At 39.4% G+C, this 22,368-nt stretch overlaps 2 protein-coding genes across 2 annotated transcripts in view; both read left to right on the top strand.

Annotated features, from left to right (window-relative positions):
* Positions 1–304: 304 nt before the first annotated feature.
* LOC111237712 (leukemia inhibitory factor receptor-like) lies at positions 305–19,628 on the top strand. The gene is made up of 18 exons (XM_022766913.1): positions 305–440; positions 7,940–8,155; positions 8,400–8,536; positions 9,139–9,292; positions 9,576–9,845; positions 10,197–10,323; positions 11,286–11,422; positions 11,579–11,721; positions 12,026–12,179; positions 12,814–12,878; positions 13,146–13,383; positions 13,709–13,894; positions 14,144–14,245; positions 14,407–14,553; positions 14,778–14,915; positions 15,133–15,226; positions 15,425–15,491; positions 15,654–19,628. The coding sequence occupies exons 2-18, from the start codon at positions 8,038–8,040 to the stop codon at positions 16,341–16,343; spliced, it is 2,967 nt and encodes a 988-aa protein (XP_022622634.1). The 5' UTR covers positions 305–440; positions 7,940–8,037; the 3' UTR covers positions 16,344–19,628.
* A 459-nt stretch (positions 19,629–20,087) lies between these two features.
* spef2 (sperm flagellar 2) overlaps positions 20,088–22,368 on the top strand; it is a 17,502-nt gene continuing 15,221 nt past the window's right edge. Inside the window, exons 1-4 of the mRNA XM_022766922.1 lie at positions 20,088–20,209; positions 20,646–20,748; positions 20,923–21,175; positions 21,435–21,605. Coding sequence (XP_022622643.1) covers positions 20,152–20,209; positions 20,646–20,748; positions 20,923–21,175; positions 21,435–21,605 — 585 coding nt within the window. The 5' untranslated portion in view covers positions 20,088–20,151. The remainder of the gene's footprint in view (positions 20,210–20,645; positions 20,749–20,922; positions 21,176–21,434; positions 21,606–22,368) is intronic.

Here is a 22,368-nt window from a genome sequence, read left to right as displayed (position 1 = left end):
CATTTTTTCACTTTCATGTTTTCCCAAATGATATACAAATGGTGCATTTGCGTCCCACAGTATTGTGGGAGAGAATCGGTGAGGAGTCCTGATAGAGGTCTGGACGGGTGTCATGACCCTTACCTTCCCGTGTGTGCTGAGTGACTTGAACGCAGCAGGAGAACGCCCTCTCCCAGAGCCATGGGATCCGCCCTCTCCACCCGGATTAGTCGAAGCCTATTGGTCAGCGCAACCGTCAATCAAACGCCTGTTATGTTCTTTTCCAGTAATCCCAGCCTACACTGGCTTCATTGGGAATGGGCTAACTACACGGCGCGGAGACGGGACTGTGGAGATATCGACACTGAGCTGTCAAAAATAATTGTCACGGGTTTTTAAGAAACGGGATTACTGGATATAGAGCAGAACAGCACTGAGAAGGATTTCTTTCTACATTAGAGGTAATTTTGGTTTTATTTGTGAACTCAAAATAACAGTTTAATTATAGTACGTGGATAGCTACTGTTGCTAGCAGTGTTTTCCCCCAAAACATCAGTGGCCTGTGTGTTCCACTGTGTGTGGTTGGGTACTGGCCTGGTAGTGAATTTGACATGTAAAATGTCAACCCAGTTTATCCACATTATCTACACTGTCTCTCTTGATAAGATGCTGTGAGAATGGCAGCTAAATTTATAAAGTATAATCACTATCCGTTGTTGTTTAAGATGAGACTTGCTGTTACGGTATCCATCATGCTGCCCAGTTGCTAATGCTAATGATGAAAGCCGTCCTGCGATGATGCAGTTTGGGATATCTGCTATAGTTACCACTTTTTTTTGGAAGAACAGAATCAGAGTAAAAAACAGCTATTGCACATTAATATGTACACGGTTATAATCCAGAGGAGGCATGATTTTACACCTTGGTGTCATTTTTGTTTATTGGGGTCCACCAAGGTGAGATGTACAATATTATAATGTGTATTTCGTCATCATGGTTGTTTTTTTCACAGACTGAAGAGGGTCAGAACTAGGGCTGAACGATATGCGAAAAAGACATCTCTGTAGCACCACAATGCTTAATTTATAATAATATGTCTTGACACATTTTACCTTATCAAAAAATTCCAGGCCCTGCAGTTTGCATATTGCGCTTGGCAATTCTCTGTTAATATTTCGTTAATCATTTAGTTTCCCTGCAAGTGTGCTGCAGAATGGATCCACTACACAGCTGCTTGTTTTCTTTCTTGGTCTTAAAAGGAGAGGATTTGTGTTCATTTTTACACTGTCTTGTGAAAAAGATAGTAGGGCTGGATACCTCCCAATTTGATTTGATTTTGATTCACAAAGTCCACTTAAATTCACTTTAATTTTCAAGTGAGCAACACTGTTGTTTCCTTCAATAGAAAGTTGTGTGAAATTGAAAGTGATACAAATAGCCTATAATGTGTTTCTCATGGAGTTCTTTTCCTCTTTTTAGTTTTTTGTAGTTTATTTACTTATTTAATAGGGGTAATGCAATTTAACATAGTTCCAATTCAGAGCATGAAACTGATGCACAGAGAGTTTATAGATATTGCTAATTTTCAACTCTTGTCCCGAGTTGGGCTTTACATATACAGTGTAATTAAAATAGTCGAGTTTCATTATCTTAAATCCAATACACTACAGATATAGGAGTAGAATAAAATTCTATACTGAAATGTACTGATTGTGCTGTACAATCTAAGGAGAGACGATAACAACAAACAGACAATACAATTGATAACACCATACAGTTAGCTAAAATGGTCAGATGTACAGTCTAAAAAGACACAGCAACAGCAAAACAAGTAGACAAATAGTCAAACAAAACAATTAACAATACGATACAATTAGCTACAAATGGGTACAGCTCTGATTTGCTTTTAGCCATCATCAGTTAATCTGATTTCAGTTGGTAATGTGTTCCAAGGTTGACAGCCCTTTATGGAGAAAATAGGCCTTTATTCTTCTTCTAGTATTTTTCTCACAGAAAACATGGTGGAGATGTCAGATTCTTTTAAAACTTTGATCATGCACTAACACAACCTACTCAGTAATAAGTTATTGTAACAGGTGACACAAATTGTGCACTAATTATAATGTTTCTTCATGTGACCATTTCAGAACTGTAACACATAAAAAAAGTGGAAATAGAGAAAGTGCATCAAAAGGAGACAGTTGAGGTGGATCAACAATCACTTGTTCACAGGTGTTACAGTGGCTGCAGCTGCAAACAATTCCTGTTATTCCATCTTTAACATTTACATGCATTTGCATTCAACAGATGACAGACTAATATTAACCTTAATCCTTTTATCGCTCCTTTTCCCTTGGTACAGTCTTCCTCTTCATTGTACCTGGCACAACAGTAGCCTCACTGTTGGTATGTTTTCTTTGTTACCAGTCACTTGGCTGTTATTGTTCCAAAAAAAGATGAGAGTAGTTTGTTGGAGGGACATACCTTTGATTGTCAGTGTGTTTTTTATTGTCTTAAGCCATTCATTTAGAAGCAAACATCTAAAAGCAAATTGTATGTTTTTAAAGTGACTTTTACTCACTTCCTGTTGCTTCTAACATTTACATTTTACACTCATAAAGGGTTACAAGGGAAAAAGGAAGGAAGGAAGTGCTGTTTGGTTGAGGTCCAAAAGTTACACACACTCAGGACTGAATGTCCCTTCTCTACTGAGGTCAGCACACCGACATTTCACACAGACACACTCATCTGTTACCCCTCTTTTTTTTTTATAAAACTTATTCTCTCACCAGCATCCGGTCTTCCTCTAGTCCCATTCAAAGGTCAAACATAATTAGCTGCAACTTTAGCTCATGTTTCAAAATGCCACCACACTTAAATGGTACACTAGAGCCACTGTGTGCTTATTTCTTTGGTCCTGGTGGTCATCTTATGACAGCGTAATGACAGCGTTGCTGTGTGTAGGCTGAGAACAGACACACAAGTTTTCCCTGGATTTGGCTTCAGCTGCCATCCCACACACTTTCAGTTAAGACGATACTGTCAGAGGTTTTGATATTTGTTTAAAAATGTGGATGTAATAGTAAGATGCTTCAGGGTTGGTGGCTGTGTATAAAGATAGATGAAGATAAAAAGGGTTAGATTGGGTCTACTACTGCTTGGAAAACACTACAGCTCACATATAAAAGGTTTCATCACAATCAGATGTCTATTTAGATAATGATGAAACTTTAGTGTTTTCCATGAGCAGGTTTTTTTTTTTATCTCTGAGCAGTGGTAGTTTGGTGTAATTTTGGTTTTGGCTCCAGTTCATTTTTATATTTGTCTTGGTTTCTAACAGGGATAACATTTCACTTTATACTTTAGGATGTCTTTTAAACTGAAACTAGTGTCAGGGGCGTCGTGTGGCATGTGTAGAGGCTACAGTCCTCGCTGCAGTTGGCCCCGGTTCTCGTCCCGCATCGGACGGCCTTTGCTGCATGTCATTCCCCCTCTCTCTGCCTCCCCATTTCCTGTCTCTCTCTGCACTATCAAATAAAGGCATAAAAAGCCCAAAAAAAAATATAAAAAATAAAAAAATAAACTGAAACTAGTGTTGAAACAGTTGATAGATCAGTAGCTGTTTGATTAATTATTTATCATTGACTGTTTTTTGTCACTATTGATGCAGCATTTATCAAATAATAATACCAAACATAAGGTGGCTACAGCTTGTCAGACAAAACAAATTAAAACATCCCTTTGGGCTCTGGAAACTTGTTAGGGTGATTTGTTATTATTTCACACTGAATAGTTATTGGATATAACAACTATTAATTCCAGGGCAACGTTAGCTGAAATACAAAATGGTTAGTATGTGGAGTGAATTTGCCAGGCCAACACAAATACACACTCATTCAAAGAAAACACATGTAACTTTGCGTATGCCAGTAACTGTTTAAATCCCTGAATTAATATACTGGATATGGGGATATGTTACATATTGACCAGTTAGATTTGAATTTGATTTTAGTCCCAGCTAATGTTTAGATATCTAAGCTAAGGACAAATGAGGTCTTTTAGAGTGAGCGTGGTTTCTGAGAAATGACTGCATGGCAGGGTGGTCAGTCCTGCACAGTATATTTTGTGTGTGAGTATACCTGGACATTTTCCATGGCTCACTCCAAAAGGCTTTCTTTCACAAATGAATAGTCAAACACAACAGTGGCAAAGTCCAGTGTTTAGAGAGGAGGCAAACTCCGAATCACGACGCTGTTTTTTTTTAGGTGAGTCAGGTTTTTTTTTTTTTTTTTTTTTTTCCGAAAATAGGACTTCTGCCCGCATACAGATGAAGTTTGGGCTTGGTTTTTAAGTAACAACAAGATCCTTGTGGTTTTTGTAGTTTGTGGTCATATTTATTACTGCTGCAAGGACAAGGACCAGAGCCCAGCTAAGAGGTATTGATTTGTGTGTTGGTGTGCATTTGTAGCTATCAGTTTCTTGGTGAGATTTCCCAGAATCTGTGGCTGTTTTTCCCGCTTCCCATCAATGCAGTATAGTTTTTTTTTTTTTTTTTTTCAGGGCTTGAAGGTCGTAGGATATATTGGAGGTTGTAAAACATTTCAGCCTGGTGCTGAAGTTGGAAAAGTAATGTTCTTTAGGATCGGAGATCACTAAAACATGTAATTGCTCTTTTCATGTGGGGGCCCACTCGGCCTGTTGCAGGCTCAGAAACCATTTTGGTGCAGGCACGTATGTGTGTGAAACACTGACCCTAAACAGCTGTATTTATGTTGAGCCATGCCTCTGAATTTAACCTGGAGGTGATGTTTTTTAAGCCAGAAACCCCCAGCAGCACACATTTGTTTAGACCTTCTTGTTTTTTTTGGCTGCAGAAATAGTTGCTGGATGGAGGCTCTGCATTATTAACATTGTATTAATCAAACATCAGTGTGCCTCCGGTTTTTACACTACCATGAAACTTCACAGTAAAAAACATTGTTGTGCATACAAAGCCTACAACTGGATGGGTGTGACCTTAAAGTTCCACCATGTACGCTACATGCCTGAATAGGAGTTCTTTTTAAAACCATATGTGAAACCACTTTAAGAGCCAAAAATAAAAGCACATCCAGGATTTGAAATTCCTCTCTCAGTCCTGCTGCTGCAGAATCACCCAAAGGAGAGAAAATGTGCACAGTGATTAATAACACAGATTTCTTTAGACTTCATGACAACAAACAAGCTGTGTTTTGCTTTCATTTCAACGCTGTAACTCAATTTTTGTTTTATAAACTCTAGATCTTTTTTGTTTACTTATTTATAATACTTGTATTCCTACACCAAAAGGTTTTCAAAAGCCCCTTGTAATATTTTTTTTAAAATCTGACCCACATATTTTCATGTCCAGCATCCACTTGTTTTTACCACTGCATTTTATTCCTGTGTTTGCATTCTGTCTTCAGTCTTTCACCAATGATGAGATAAAAATGAAACTAACTTGTGACTTAGAATGAAACTTTGAGGAGGCACTAAGATAAGCAGAGGGAAAAAAATGTGCTGCCGTCCTCATTTCCCATTATGTGTGCTTTCTCTTCTCTTAAAATAGGGTGTATTTGTTTGTGTAGCCTCATGTGCAGTGCCATGAAGGGCTGCAAGTCGAAAGATTGTTGAAGATTGCTGTCAGAGTTTGAGAGCAGGGCTGTGTTTTATTGTTGTTTTTTGTTGATGCTGCTTATTTGTCCACAGGATTATGCAAAAAGTACTGAACCAAACTTGGTGCGGGGGTGGGTAATGGGCCAGGGAAGAACCTATCAAATTTCAATGCAGATTCGGATCATTTACTATGAATTAGAATTTTTTTCCTCTGAAGTCTGGTGTATTTTGTTGCTTTTAGGTTGGATAGACAACTGTCTGCAAAGATGGACATCTATCCATGTTTGTTCACACTGAGGATTTGCAGTGGTCACATTTTAAATCAAATGAAATAACCCACTGAGGTTATATTAGGGTAACACTGTACTGTCTGCATAATCCATTGTTGTATTTGTTGTTTCATCTTATGTTTGGAGTCCTTTATTCAGCCATGAAAAACAGGCTTTGCTTGTGTGTTTGTGCGTGCCTGTGTATTTTGTGTTTAGCTTGTGTTGTTGCCGTAATGGGACAGGCAGTATTTGCGGGCATTGTTTTATCAAGGTACCAAGCAGTTTGAGGCCTGTCCCAGCATGACTCAAATGAAACCAGACAACCTGCACCGCAGCATCTTGGTGACAGTTAAACACACACAAAAAGAGTTATGTGCACAGACATGCACATGCACGTTCATCCAGGCTAAGGATCATCTGCGGATTTTTTCAATTAATCATTTGGTCTATAAAATGTTAAAAATAGTAAAAGATGCCCATCTCAATTTCCTAAAGCCCAAGGTGATGTCTGTGAATTGCTTGTTTTGTCAGACCAACAGTACAAAACCCAAACCTATTCAGTTTATGAGCACATAAGTCAAAGACAGAGTAAATCCTCTTAATGGAACCAATAAATGTTAATCAATTATCAAAATAGTGGCTGATTAATGTTCTGTCAATTGATTGATTGATGGGTTTGGTTCTATTCTTAATTTTGTTAACTTATACATTGAACCTGTTTGCTGTAAAAGCTTCAGTTAGCAGTAATGTTGCCTATCATTGTTTATTCCATAACATTGTTATGGTAGACTGGGTAGGAGGAGCACAAAATGTAATAGTACAGGTGTGTAGTTGTTGTGGTACAGGCATCCACAGCCAGTGAGCAAGTCTTGGCAGTGTAACCCTTTATCTAAAGGTGTCCGGGAAGGAGGTATGTTGTTAGTAGAAGTGAATACACGTGACCTTTCACTTAGTATAGTTTATGCTAGTGGAAAATAACTTCTCTGGAAAAAAAGGTTCCATATAGTTGTACATGTTTCTTCAGGTGTATTTTCATTGCTTCCAGCTGCCTTGAATAGAGGTGTTTGTGTCTGAGGGTTTGTTAAGCATGCAATGCAAATAAATGCTGCTGTGCATCCTGCGAAATGTAGCTGCTGATTGTTTTATTTGAAGAGTTTGTATTTCTGTCCTAACTTTTCTCTTGCTTTGTGGGTTTGGAGGACTGTACTTACACGTTTGGCTATGTATATCTTATTGAAATGATACTGAAACTGAAATTAAAGTAACTGTAAGTGTAGGTAAGGCACTTTCTTTGTATTTGTATTGCACCCATTAAACAGAGGTAATTCCAAATGCCTTACATATGGACCCGCAGCTCCCAGCTGTCTTTGTCTCCAGCTCTACTGTCTCTGTCTACCTGATCTCCATCTGGCTATGACCAAAACCTGTAGATAGTAGCATTCTTAGTAGTTAAACAGCAAAACCAAGCATTCAGCATTCAAAAACTACACAAGCTGAGAAGAGGACAGATGAACTGGATAAACAAGGGCAAGCTTTACTGCACATAAACAACATTCTCTGACCCTGTTTCCATGTCTAGGCTGAAAGCAGCTGCCAGAGGGATGTGTTTTCTTGTGTTGATGTAAAATTTGGCTTTTCCTGGCAGTGTTACCTCAGGCTTTAGAGTGCATTCATACAACACGCACAGCTGATGGGGAATCATTGTGGAAACTCAAAAAGGCACAACAGATTGCAACACCTCCCCAGAACCTAACAGGGATAGGCGCAAACTAGCTGAATCTCTAGAGAAATTTTATGAAATTACTGTGCATACCAGAACATCCATTGAATAAGTGCATCATGTTCACATGACTCCAACTTCACAGTTTCACAACAGCTGTCCCCAGCCTAATGCCACCTTCACAGCATGAAACAGCCCTGTGTCTTGACAGTCGGAGTTCTATTTAAACAAAATAGGTTTTTCCCAGTTAGCTGACAAATCTGTCTGTGTGTTAGCAAATGTCTGTTGCATTCATTGCACAAACACCATTCCCCTCCTCTGCTGTCTTTTCCCACAGGGCGCCCTCTGTCTGCATCTTGCCTCTTGGGATGTCTAGCACGGTGTTACTGTAGCGGAGAGGACCACCACCTTTGTAACTGCAAACAGTGACTCGGCATGTTGATCACCATGCCTCGCTTAAGTGTCACTCCCAACTCAAAGCCTAACTGTAGCCCTGTCTGGCTCATCTGTGTTGTCCTGAGCCTCTTGGCTATACACACTGATTCCAAAGACGGTAAGAACTGGACTACATTAAGGGAAAGTTCCACCCTTGACATTCAATAATCAATAAATCAATAATCTGCAATGCTCAGTGCACATGATGTCCGCAAAGTGGTGAATATTGATTCAGTATAGCAGGTGCATATGGAAAGGTTTGCACTTTGGGGCTTTGGGGCCAATTTGAACTTGCAATGAGTATGTTTACTATGCTATTTAAATCTTTTAATCCTGTTCTGATCTTTTTTTTTTTTTTTTAGTCCTCAGTGTACCCCAGCAGTTGAGCCTCTCAGCCAACAAGCATACACAGCAACTGTCCATATCATGGCTTGGAGGAGCGGCCACAACATTTGACCTCATGATTCTAAGAACTGAATTCAATGAAACTGTCTTCTACGTAAGAACATTTCTTTCTTTTTGAATTTGTTCTCTCACTTTTGTTATTGTTCAGTTGCTTTACAAGTTGGTTACATTCTCATGTGAAAGGAGCTCTAACCTAATAGATATAGGATTTTTGAGGCTGATGCTGATACTGAAATTTGAGTCTCAAAAATCTGATAATGAAATATCGGCTGAGTTATTTTTTCTTTTTTACACATCTCAACACAAGTATACATTTTTGATAACAATTTGTGATTAAGACTGAGCAGGACAATTTACAGTTTACAATTAATATTCCTGGTGGACAAACTATAGCAACACTGTTTCAGAACATGTATATAAAACTATAATGAGCTATTAATCAGCCTTGCTGATTAATTGGCCAAATATATTTTAATGATTATGCTTTATAGTTAATTTGACTCTGTAGCACATTTTGCTATAATAGTTGATTTGATTTTACATTATATCATAGGTTATGCAGATGATATAATGATCAGAGGAGTGTGTTTGTTTTCCTTGCTGAGTTACTGTGTGACTGTCATCATCTACCAGCTTCATTTTGTTCTGGTTCATCCCCTCACTGTTTTCTCTCTGTGTTATTCTTCTTATTTGTAGGAAACAGTGTCTGTGGCAGTGAATCAGGTGAGTGGTAGGCACCAGTGGAACTGGAGCTCAGTTGAACCTCTGGAGTGTACCTCGCTGTCCATCAAAATCCGCTCAAGAGATGGACAGACAACAAGTGAATGGAGCAACACTCAGATACTTCAAGGTTAGAGGGACAGTAATTACATCCATAGATATTATAGGATACCATTAGAGAAACATAAATACTGCTTTGCCTGACCTGTCAATTTTGGATTAACATAATGCATTTATTCATTCAGAGGGAGTTGAGACCATTTCTAATTCAGATTCTTTTTCTCTGCGAAATCTTGCTTTTAAGTCAAAAATAAACAACAGTCATTTTTAGTATCTAAATATAGATATGTATTTATACCTCTCTCCCTTTTAACACTCTGCTTTTGTCTTTCTCGCTCACTTCTTCTTTTCAGGAAATGATCTCCCCAGCAATGAGAAATCCCAGATGTACCCTGATGACAGAGTTGTACCTGTGGGGGCCAACACCACCTTCTGTTGCATTGTACAAGAGGGGAGGGTCTTTGATACCATCCGCTACAGCGGCACAGTCATGAACACGACACGACTGAGTAGACGAAGTTACGCCACTACAGTGGTTAATCGTGGACCGTCCGGCAGCTCGGGAAACAACGTCATCTGTTACGACAACCTGGGTCTGACTGGAACCGTGGTGTTTGTTGGATGTAAGATGTTTTATCTAAGATGGATGAAGGTGGTTGGAGTGGCAGAGAGAGTTAGCACAAAGTAAATTGGTCAGACAGACTGAGAAATGATAGATGCCTCTGAAGGGGGCAGTGAAAGATGCAACTTGTTATACAGCTTGTGAATTTTTATTGTCGATTTAAGAGTTAAGAGAGTTGAAACAGCTCTAACTGCTTGAATTTTCCTGCTGATGTGAATGTGATGCATGTGAAAGAGTCTATAGGTTATTCCAGAGCTTGTCTTGGTAATTATTCAAATGTATTTACTCTTTATTTATACATGTATATGATGAAGCAAGTAAGCAACTTTCTTCTTGGTGTCCCCATCCCCAGATCCACCACTGCTCAGTGATTTTGTGTGTGAGACTCATGACTTAACCTCAGCTGTATGCAAATGGAGTGAAGCACGAGACACACACCTCTATGGCAGAAGAGGAACAGTCTACTCGCTGAACAAGAGGTAGCATAGTCACAACACAAACACAATTAATGGAAATAGCTAAACCTCCCCTCAGCTCACACATGTATGCAACATAATGGCTGTAACCCGATCTGAAACCTTATACTTGGGCGGAAACTATAGGCCTTGGGGTTAGGTGGCAGAGCTGTACACACTCACGCTTTCACAAAAAGCAGGCCACACCTTCTAAAATGTGTTGAACAGGACACATGTTCAGCACGTCTCTCATTTGGAGACCGATTTCTTAACAGTTCTCAAAAATCCAGACCCACTTTTCCAGGCCGTCTTGGAGTTGTTATGCAGTCCACACAGTTCAATGCTCCCAGCATTAACACCATTGTGAACACACTGAACGACAAGCCTATTTAATCATACAACCGAATCTGTGTCTGACTCACATCCCAGACGCGATAAAACAGGAAAAAGTAAAGACACAATATTTTGGAAACACTCAGTAGAGAGTCGTAATGGTCTGGGATGGAGGTGGCAGTGATAGACTGATGTGTGTTTTTTGTTTATTTGTTTGTTTTGGCCAGATTCATAGCCATTCCTGGACGTTCCAGGATGTGGCACAATGTCACTTTGTCGCTGAGAAAATATCTCTGTATTATTATCGATCGTTCCCCCTGCCTTTCTCAAAAATTTGTTTTCTGCCCAGTGAAAAAATCTACCAAGAGAGAGGATGACAAGAAATATAAAGCACTTAGTCTGACTAACTACTTGCTGCTTCTGTGTGGACTGATAGTGGACTGGCTAGCGGCCAGACCTTTTACAGGAATTGCCTGAAGGCTGGCCATAGACGCTGTTACATTATGAATGTGTGTGGGCCTGTGTCTTTATCTGTAGGTTAGATGAGTGTCTAAAGTGATTATATTTTATTTAAAATTGAATTTGGTTGTTTTCATTTTCACATTCTCAGTGAATCTGCCTTTTATTCTTTATCTGTTTTGTTTTGTTTTTAGGAATTGTACACAGGACAGACCACAGCAGAAGTGGAAAGAGTGTAGTGTGTCCCAGTGGGAGGGTAACTGGACGCTGGTAGCTGTGAATTTTCTCGGCCAGTACAGCCTCACTGACTCTGCTGAACTCAGTCACAGAGGTTGGTGTATTACCCTTGCGTTATCAAAATCATCTGACCTTGTTTTTTTAAACCAAATTTTCAAAGTAGAGGTAAACATAGACATGAAATACTCTCATAATAGTTGTTTTTCATCCTCCTTAGTTGTCTGATTGTTGTTTCACCCTTTCTCCTCAGTGCATCCAGTCGCACCGGCCAACCTGAGATCTGTCGTCCATGCCTTCAATGCGACTGTGCTGTGGGAGTGGAAGTACGACAGCTATTCCTTCCTGGCTCTCGTCTGCCAGGTAGCGCTCACCTGCCATGGATCCAAAACAAATGTGAGTTGTTTGAGTGTGTGCTAAGGTGTGTGTGTGTGTGTGTGTGTGTGTTGCAGGGGATGACCATTTCTTTATTTGTTTGTATTCGGTTGCTCTGTCTGTATCCATATACAGAACCTTTCCTCTCAAATGGTTTCTGTTTGTGTGTTTTCCGTATGGCAGCGTAGCAATATCACTTCCCTTCTTCTACCGCATCTCCATTACAACATACTAATGATGTACTACATTGCTTTTAATAATGTTTTCTCCACTTGTGTGACCATCAACGTACCAAAGAGTAATGAAGTCTGATGTGTGTGTCCAGCATACCTTCTCAGGTGTGGGTCTGCAGTCGGTGGTGTTATCGGACCTTTATCCTGATGAAGATTACACTGTTCAAATCAGCTGCGGTGCCCAGCAGAATTTCTGGAAGTGGGGAAACTGGAGTGAACCATTTACCTTCAAAACCGAAACTTATAGTAAGGGGTTCATTTTTGGTATCTCTTTTATTTTAGTAGAGATTTCAGTGAATTTAGGGCAGCAACTAATTGTCATTAATTGACTCTTAGCAAGTAATTGATGTTGCTACATAATAGACTTAATCATAAATAATTATTACTGATTGCTCTGAAGTATGACTAAAAACACTAAAAAAGGAGATATTTCTCTCTTCTAAAATGTTATAGCTTGTCAGTTACAAAAGACTAGAAATATTAGTACTGTAAAACTTATTGTGAAGGCAGTGTTTCAATTTAAGCCTCATTCATATTAACTTTGACCTTATAAGGTCTTAGGTCTATTCATATACATAACAAACGAGTTCCTTTGACAAAAGATTTGTTGAACAAGGTCCACTTACTAAAAATTCAGCCGCATTTCTGCTTCTTTGAATGTTGGTCAAATGATAACAGATGGTTGTTTAAGGGCAAGTAAGTAAGTAAGTAAATGGACCTTAAGCTAAGGAGCTCAATAATGAACATTCAAGTTCAGAAGATTTCCTTTTTAGCTGTAATTGTCATCTTCATATCACTGTGTGTTTTCAACATATGAAGCACCAGCAGTAATGCTACTGTTTTTCCAACTTTGATCAAGAATATCTTTGTCTTCTTTCAGTTCCAGATGCTCCTGATGTATGGGTGTGGATGAACAGGGACAACACTGGGCAGGTCGTTTGGAAGGTGATTTTTGTTTTTCATCTTTGAATTGAATTGAGTTTTAGGCAGTTTATTTTTACTGTGGAAACCACAGATTTACAGCATGTTCAAATAAACCAGAATCAGATTATGAAAGGGTTCTTGTATTTTAGTCTTTATCCTTTTTGACATACAGAAGGCTGACCTGTTGTAAATATTTCATGAATATATTGCAAGTAAAAGTTGATTTAAAATTGTCTCTTGTCTTTCCCTCTCCCCCGGTTCCTTCCCGTTTGATTTGATTTATTCAAGCCTCTGACACATAGGCAGAGCCACGGTCAGATCACAGGTTATGAAGTCACTGTCTGGAGCGCTGACAACAACGTACAGCACACAGAAATCTTTTCACCAGATACTACTGCTGCACAAGTCAACCTCACACAGATCGCTACCTTCAGCAGTGACCGCAAGGTTACAGCAACCGTCAATGCAAAGAATGCTGATGGGTTATCTCAACCTGCAAGTGTGGTTATACCTCTACATTTGACAGGTATGTGGAAATGGAAAGAGAATTTGTTTGGGATGTTTTACCATCCCAAACAAAGCAAGTAAGACAGCAAAAAGTGACTAGTTTTGTTTATCCTCAAAGGCACAACTTAAACTATATGTGATAGAACAGTGTATGTAACATATACATATTTAGTCAGTTAAGTTATGGGCACTGAGAGCAATTGGATGATTTTTCATTGTCTGTGTGGTTTCACAATCCTGAAAAATTTGTCTTACTTGAAAGACTACAGCAGCTGTCAATTATAAAAGGAGAATGTGAAGACATGCGGCTTCTACATGCTGTATGTATATTTTCTTCTTTCCAGATGTGAAACCTCTTGCCGTGTCCAGGGTGGATTATACGGACAGAGGTTTCCCTCTCTTCTGGCAGAGCGATGCCAATGCCACCTGTGGTTATGTGGTGGAATGGAATGATGCCGTCTGCACACGGGACTGTCCTGTGGAGTGGATCAAGGTGGCCTCTGGAAACACTAATGTCTCAGTTGAGTCAGGTAAGCCATCCTAGAAGCTGCCTTTTAAAAAAAAAAAAAAAAAAAAAAAAAAAAAAAAAAAAATCTGTGAAAATAGAGCATTGTTTTCATCATATTTAAAATGTACTGTATGTATTTCTAAAGTCAGTATAGGCTAAAAACTCCACTGTCTGAAGCGTAACTTGAATCTCTAGTATCTGCCAATAGAGAGGGTTGTCACATATGAAATTATACTGTATAATACATAATAATGTCTTTATTTGCCATCAGCCAACTTCCAATCGGGTGTGAGGTACAACTTTTCCCTGTACAGCTGCTCCTCAGATGCCCCAGTACTGCTGCAGCGCTGGCAGGGATACATGCAGGAGCTGGGTAAGGATAGCACTGCATGTGGAAAGCTTACCCTTTTAGAAAAAGCAATGACTTCAGAAACCGTACCTGTGCATTTTAATTGCTAACTCCTTGTTCTCATTCTCTCTGTTATACTGCCCTCGCTTCAATTTTCTTTTTTCCCTTCCTTGCGGCTTCCACAGTCCCCTCCACTTCTGTCCGCCTGTCAATCAGTCAGCAGAACTCTGATATTCTTCTCACCTGGGAAGAGATTGCAGTGGTCAACAGAAGAGGCTTCCTCCTTGGCTACAAAATTTACAACAGCACTGGCTCCGAGCTCAAACTTCTAGGTAAATATTCTGGTAGAGAGCTTGAAAAAGGAATCATATACAAAAAAAATGCACAATTCGTGTTATTACAACAATCAAAAGCAAAATATATTTTAGAAAGTGTATTTTGTAATATGTTAAACTTTCCTCTTCATTGCTCCCTCTCCTGCCTCTCTCCTTTTCTCCTCCTTTCTTTTCCTTCCTTTGCCTCTTGCCCTTTGTTTTTCACCCTGTCCTTTGAACAGCCAATCTGCCAGAGCAAGGAAGCAGGAGCTACATAGTAAAGGGAGTCACTGACGGCTCCCATAAATTTACTGTCAAGGCCTACACCTCAGCAGGCGAGGACACAATCGCCACCGGCTCCATAACGCCGGAGCCATACAGTACGTGAATGTATAGCTATGTGTATAGCAACGACATTGGTACTGAACAACATTTGTGTTGATTCTACAATTATTACTGTTACTGTTATTTGAGTCTACAAAAGAGGCTTCTTTTATAAATAAATGCTTGCAGGTAACCACATTTGGGTTCAGTTTACACAGTGGGGAAAAATATCTTGCTAATATCTCTAATATTTCTTCTGTCCTGTCCTAACAGATGATTGGCTGATCATGGAAGTCTTGATTTCTCTGGGAGTCACAGCCTTATTCCTGGTCATTGTCACCTTCGTTTGCTACAAGAAAAGGAAATGGTGAGACTTTTTGCTCCTTTCCCGTGTCTCTATATGTGTTTCATAGTAATGTAACAAGTACACACAAAGCAACATTTGTGAAGATATCTACCACACTGGCAAAAACCCAGTTATTTTATTCTCTACACTGCGTTGAAGATGAGCTAGTAGGTGGTATTATTTGATGATAATGTATGTTACATTTTACTCCACCACCAGGGTGAAAAAGGCATTCTATCCAGATATACCTGAGCCCAAGCTGCCTGGTGATTGGTCAAGGACACAGGTACAGTATCGGCTTAATACCATATGACACTCATGATTAAACTCATTTTAAGTTCTATATATAGAACTAACAATTCACCATTCCCTATTTTTGTGTTTTTGATCATTCGTGGTGATAAGACTTAGGCCATTTAAACTGACAAAGTCTCTGAATGTATTACAGGGGCCGTTGGATGTGAAGCCATCTTCCCACAGTATCATCCATATCGTAGAAAAGCCTGAGTGGGATTCTAGTAAAGAAGCGCTTGTCGTCATTCCCGAAGAAGATGAGGATGAAGAGGGGATGGGAGACGAGCCAGTTGACACAGATGAGCCGACGTCATTACGCTACTACAACCAAGTAGTGGATGAGAGGCCCATAAGACCACGTTTCCCCGACTCCTCTACTTCTTCTGCATCCTCTTTGGATTCAGGACGCACCGATGTGACATACACAGGGATTCAGACATCAGGGTCTTCGTTGGTCTTCCAGCTGGATCCACAAGGCTCCTCTGAGGGCCACCAACCCCATGCTGATCAGTCTGTCATCTGTGGGGGTGGAGGAGGGGGCTACCGCCCCCAGATGCAACCTAGAGCCCAAAGTGATGACATGGGCCTAGTTTCACCTGAGCCTTTCCTAGAGCCCCAGGCTGCCAGTGCTGGGGGCTACAAACCCCAGAGCTCCTGGCATTTGGACTCCCCTGTGGAGGCCGGGGAAAGTGGCGGCCTGGCACCCTCTCTTGGGTCCCCCACGTCTGTCGCCTCCACTCAGTTCCTCCTCCCTGAAGGAGAGGAACACGCAGAGGAGAAACGACAGCTGTCATCATCAGCAGCAACCTGGTTCACCAATCTGCTGTCATCCACAAAACCTTGATATCATCTCTGTCTCACTACTAGCAGCCTGGCCAGGGGCGTTTGACATAAAACTTTCGGAGTTATTACTGTTACCAGTCTCATGCATCAAACCAGCTTAGCCCATATGGTCTAGGTAAATGTCCCCTCTGATGTACCACTGCATCCATACATTAGCACTTTGACAGCAGGTTAATAATGCTATTTAAGGTGTGAATGTCAAACATACAGAAATATGGTACATATACTGTATAGTTAATTTCACTTTCATGCAAATATTATAGATCAAAATCCATATATTTATGTGTCAAAACTGTCCAAAAACAGATCTCTTCAAAAATATTTCTTCAGACCTCTTGTCCGCCATATTTATTGCATCTCCTGGCAAACTGGTGGCTGTTACAATAAATCCTCTCACTGCCTTTTCTGTGACTCCCTATAATGGGCATTTAGCAACGGCATATCCTGTGTTTCAGTTGAGTATATCCGGTTTTTAGCTTGCATTTCAAATGTTTTTATTTTTTGGGATGTGAACTTTACTACACTACAGAAGTAAACTGAAAGCAAGAGAGTTTTGAAACAAATAACGGTGTAAAAATAAAAGGACAAAGAGCACCACAGAACAGATGGTAGCTACGTAGACAGAAAACCTCGCTGTCCTTATAGTATCCATGTCTTCTGCCAGTCAGCCATTTGGGGTAATCTTGCCTAATTCATGACAGCTGATGAGCTGCTGAAAGGAAAGAAGGTATGGCTGTAAAAAGTTGTTAATTGAAAGATGCTCTTATGAACAAGAACCGTCATTATTTTACACAGATACAGGAGTGGTGCTTTCTATTATGGTTTAGAATTATGTGGGTGACGTGCCCAGAGGATATACACTGATATAAGCTAGAACATGAATACAAACTGATGTAATTTAATGAACAAACACACTATTATGTTTCTTTTGAGTGTTATTGTTGTTTTGTCTTTCTAAACCGGTAGTTATTTTCCTTTTTCAATGTTTTTTTTTCTTATTAAGTAATGCATTTCATTGTCAGGCCAGTGTCCTTTTTTTAATGTTGTTATATGTTGTGAATTATCCTCAAGTTGATTATTGATGATATTGAACATATTATGAGAATGAACTTGGGTGGGTAATTACCGTGTTTAAATCATCCTTCACACACTGCCTTTACTCGTAAATGTCATGCATAATGAAAAATAATTTCTACAGTATTGCAGTTCAGGACTGATCACTGTACTGGGAATACAGGTTCCACTGGCACTGAGTGTGATGTAGAAGAAGATGGCTGTTTTTAATCATTTTAGTCAGTGCTGTAATTTCTAAACTTTGGTTACACTATTATTGTCATGATGTTACTGTCAGCCCTCTCGGTATATTTATGTGGATGTGGCGAATCCTTTCTGTTTGGTTGCTTTATTTTTAAGCCCAGATAGAGGGCTGATTTGCTGTGCTTGATACATTTTAAGGAGATTCAAGTCTACAATAGTGTTTTGTTTTTTTTTTGTTGTTGTTTTTTTTTCAAATGTGACTATCTTTTCACTGCAAATGCTTCCTGAAGCCACCATATAAATTTTGTGATTGGAAAAAGGGACCAAGGGGAAAGCATATATGGGGAAATGCTATCAATTGGCTTTTGTTGACAAAAATTACAGAGAAATGACCTTGTGAATGATGGTTTGCTTGACAGCACTTTTGGCATCTCTATAATGGTGTCAAACACAGGGCACTAATTGCCCAAGTACACTTCACATACTCCATTAGCTCTCCACTCATGTGTACAGTGTGGTTGTTAAGGATGCACCATCGGCTGGGCTTCCCAAAAGCATCATTATGCAAATATTATCCTTTGACATTCTAATCAAGTGGCAACCAGGATGTTTGTTTTATGGTATATTTCAGTTAGGCCCTGGCTTGCCTGTGTGGCAGCTTGTGGTCTGTTGTTCCTCAGTGCCTCCAGCCAACAAGCTTTAAGTAAAACTACTGTGACATGAATGATGACTTATATGAACTATAATGGATGGCTTCACTGATGAACTCATAACAGGCAGGCAGGCCTCTTTGACTACTGAAAAAAATGTATCCCCTCTTTCTCTTTAACTTGTAACACTGATCTGAATTTTAACTTGATTAATGGGACGAGGTGGTTGAAAGAATTTGTCAAAAGCTACACTTTGCACCATTCAAATTGGGTAAAGAATTTCATTGCGTGAGATCAGTGATCACTTAAAGGCAGCGGTAAAGGGTGGATATAGTTTTGAGTATTTGAACATGGCTGCAGATTTTTTCCTTTGAAGCCTGCCTTCCCAAACCAGCAGAGCTTTGGAGACTAACCTATGAACGCTATGTGTTACATGCTTTTATGTTGATTTGGATCAACAAAATGGCACTTTTTTTTTTATTTTTCTCTAAATTTTTGTTTTTATATAACTAACTGTACATAATTGACATTTTCTTTCATTTCAATACAAAATCGTTGGTTGTTTTGCAATGGAAATTATATTCCCTATACTACAACATGCAGAGTAAATGTTGACTAACCAGCTTTATTAAGAGAATAAAGGCAAATGTCTGTGTTGATGACACCAGATATATAGAGTCCTATAAAATGTAGAGCGTCACACTTTAACTGTATCTTTGTGTGCTTAAACACATGGGAACCTCTAAAGTGTGTCTGAAAAATCAATGGAATAGAATTGTGATCCTATTCGCTTTATAATAGTTTAGCCTGTTTTGCATTCCTATCTTATCAGAGCAGTGTTGCTTTCGCCAGACACATCATGATAAGTTGGGCCAGAGTACTCACCATGCAGACTTATTCATGGCAACTGCTGACATCCAGTTCTCCATTCTGTCCATTATTTTTTTCCATTGTCCATCCACATTTTTAATTGGAGCCTATGTAACACTGTAGAGCATTACAGTTTTGAGGTCTATACAGCAGGGTACACTTGCTGCCTTACACATCTTTGTCTCTGGCCCTAGATGTTTTGCAAAACCAATGCATGCTGTATAAACTATTACTACAAAACAGTGGCTCGTAAATCCGTTCAACTCCATCTTTGTGTTACCCTATGGCATTATAACACTAACACTGACTAATGTTGTGCATGACGACATGACTGAAGTATTGAAAAAAAAAAAAGCTTTCATTTCTGAAAATGTTCATGATATTTTGCAAGATATTTTACTATTGATTGAATGAAAACCTGCTTCTGAGTGATTAATAAATGTTAACACTAGTAACAAACTGAAATGCTACTTGTTTAAAGGCAATAAAGTTATTTGTCTGGTCACTTATTAGTTTTGTCAGTGTTTTTCACTTTTCTACTTGTCTGGTATAATTTCCACAGAAATTTTAATAACCATCTGCTGACACTCTGCTGACCATAACTGATTTGCTTTACGTCACTGATAAGTTCGTTTTCCGGTCCAATAAATATAAGTTATTGTTTTCTTTCGTTGCCTCATTAGTGAAAGATGGCTGCAATCAAGAGCCGCTAAAAATACTATCGTCCCTGCTGACCTTCTTTAAGGCTGAATTGCACAGGTTCTGGATCAGTTTGTAGCCACTACATCCCCGTTTTTATTTGAAGTGAAATCCGATCCAGGGTGAGATGGGCCCGCCTGCTCCCATGAGTGCCCTCCTGAAGCACCCTTGGCAACCCCGTTGACATGTCGCCATGGCAATTGTGCACCACAGGGATTTCCTTGGTCCTTGTCTGTTTTCAGTCTGTTTATTAGCGAGCTAAAGAGACACACTGTCACCTAGTTTATTTTTATATGGTAGTATACTGTCTGAGTTGAACTTTAATTAAAGAAGATGTCAGATATTTTGTGCAGGTGGCTGAACCAGGAGCTCCGTCTGTCAAAAGCTGTTGGTAAGTGTGACTAAAGTTACAGCTTATGTAGCTACCTGTGAGCTTAGTTAAGGTAACGTTATGGCTAACCCAGTGGTTAATTTGCCGCTAACGGTCACTACTTTGGGGTACTTAAAGGCAATAGCATGTGGATTCACATTCAGCGAACAATGTAAGAGCTATTTTAGAAGCTACATATCAAAGTTAATCAACAAAAAATGTATTACTTAACAAAAAAAACAAGGCATGTTGATTGGTAGGTATTTATAGCTAAGTCTGTGTCAAGTTAGCACTGTGAAATTGCCATAACAGGTACTCCAACTGATTATTTTTTAATATTTTTGATACCCTACTGTAATGGTTGTCAATCAATTTTTAAGTTAAAAACAACATTAAACAGTATCACATGTTGAAAATGTCTCTCTTTGCCTGAATTATTGCATGTTCATCTGCACAGAGCCAAAGACCTTTGCCAAGGATTTCTCCAGTGGTTACCTTATTGGGGAGGTTCTGCATAAATATCAGCTGCAGAACGATTTCAGTATGTTTATGAAGAAAGAGTAAGTTGCTCTCTCTCTCTCTCTCTCTCTCTCTCTCTCTCTCTCTTGCTCTCGCTTTCTCTAGCTGTCTATCCATGTTCCTTTGCTTTGTGGCACTTGAAAAAGTAGTTGACTGCTGCTCAATTTTCCGACTAATATAAAGTGTTCATAAGTTAATTGCACCTTTTCTCATAGCACCTCCATCTCCAAACTGAATAATTTTACCCGCCTTGAGCCTACTCTCCAGTTACTGGGCATCTCCTTCGACATAAACACAGTCCAGGAACTGATGCAGGAGAAGCAGGGTGTTGCCACACGCCTCCTTTATCAACTCTACATCTCACTTGAAAAGAAGAAGAGAACAGAAATCAGTGGGACAATGATGGAAATAATGCAACCAGCAGCCAATGCAGGCCTGCACAAAAAGGAGCATGGCATCTACTCTGATGTAAGAGGGGCTCTATGGATGTACTGTATGTATAGTACATGCATGTGGTTAGGGGCCAATTTCTTGGGAAAAACATGTTTTGATCTATACAAACATATTGAGATATATGTCATTGAGAAGTAGTGTTGTTCTGTACCAGTACTGAAGAAATGTATGATGAAGTATGGCAGCTCTGCCTGATGTTTTAACTTCACATTATAAGTTTAACTTGACATCAATGTCAACAAAAATGTATTTTCAAGTATTTCTTTTTATATAGCGACTGCATCAGGTGGTGAAACGTGATGCAGAGCTCAAGCTGCAGAAGATTTCTGAGCACTATGAGGAGAAATGCCAGCAATTGAGCGACAGGTCTGTCATGACCTATCCCATCCAGCAAAAGACACAACTCAAAGTCCAGGATGAGAAAAGAATGAAGAATATTGAGAAGGTATTGGAGATCATGGAAAGCACAGCATTATATGTACAGTACTGTAATACTGTAATAACCCCTGTATTCACTTAACATAAGGTCAAAATTTATAACCAGACTTTAAGGCAGTCTAGCTTTATATCTTTATCAACATGACATATTTTTCTCAGTTTCATGTTACACAGTTACAAGTCTTTGTAGTATTATAATGTTTGACATTACTATAATATAGTTGATAATAATAATAATAATAATAATAATAACATAACTATAGTACTTAATGAAAACCCTCTTAAAATCATAGTTTCTTGATGATGTAATACAAGGCAATTTATGCTACTGGCAGTGGTGAACATGGGAATCTGTATTTTGCAGCTGCGGATGTGCCATCAGAAGTACAGTGGCATCATGCCTTCAACAAACTCAATGTTCTTGGGCCTGGATTTCTAAAATTGTGTCATGGATTTTTTCTTAAGCACTCAACAGATTCTGATGACTGATGTGGAGTTTGAGAAGGGACTTCTCCTAGATGTAAGATCCCATGGTCTGCAAGCATCGACCTCTACAAACTCTGTGGGCACCACTCTATAGCTGACGCCTGTGTCAGCGAGCCAAAAAATGAAATTTCCTCTGTAGGTTTTTAAATTATCATTTTATTCAATCTGGATCACACCTGTGCTTGGTGTTTTCTGCGTTGCTGCTGCTGTTGTCGCTTCCTTAGGTTGAGCTGTGAAGTGTAGGGCGGTGGCTTGGGTACCTGGACAATAGTGGCCTGGTTTAC

This window comes from Seriola dumerili, unplaced genomic scaffold (assembly GCF_002260705.1).
Source record: "Seriola dumerili isolate Sdu_G_001 unplaced genomic scaffold, Sdu_1.0 BDQW01001090.1, whole genome shotgun sequence".
NCBI classification, from domain to species: Eukaryota; Metazoa; Chordata; class Actinopteri; order Carangiformes; family Carangidae; genus Seriola; species Seriola dumerili.
Note: the sequence above shows the minus strand (reverse complement) of the source record. Positions and strands in the feature narration are given on the sequence as shown.

Bases quoted from the DNA above. Each gene is read 5' to 3' on its own strand.
- LOC111237712 (XM_022766913.1), top strand. From the start codon at position 8,038: ATGTTGATCACCATGCCTCGCTTAAGTGTCACTCCCAACTCAAAGCCT. The intron at 14,246-14,406 runs GTAAGGATAGCA...CGGCTTCCACAG, and splicing joins GGGATACATGCAGGAGCTGG to TCCCCTCCACTTCTGTCCGC. The intron at 15,492-15,653 runs GTACAGTATCGG...AATGTATTACAG, and splicing joins GTGATTGGTCAAGGACACAG to GGGCCGTTGGATGTGAAGCC.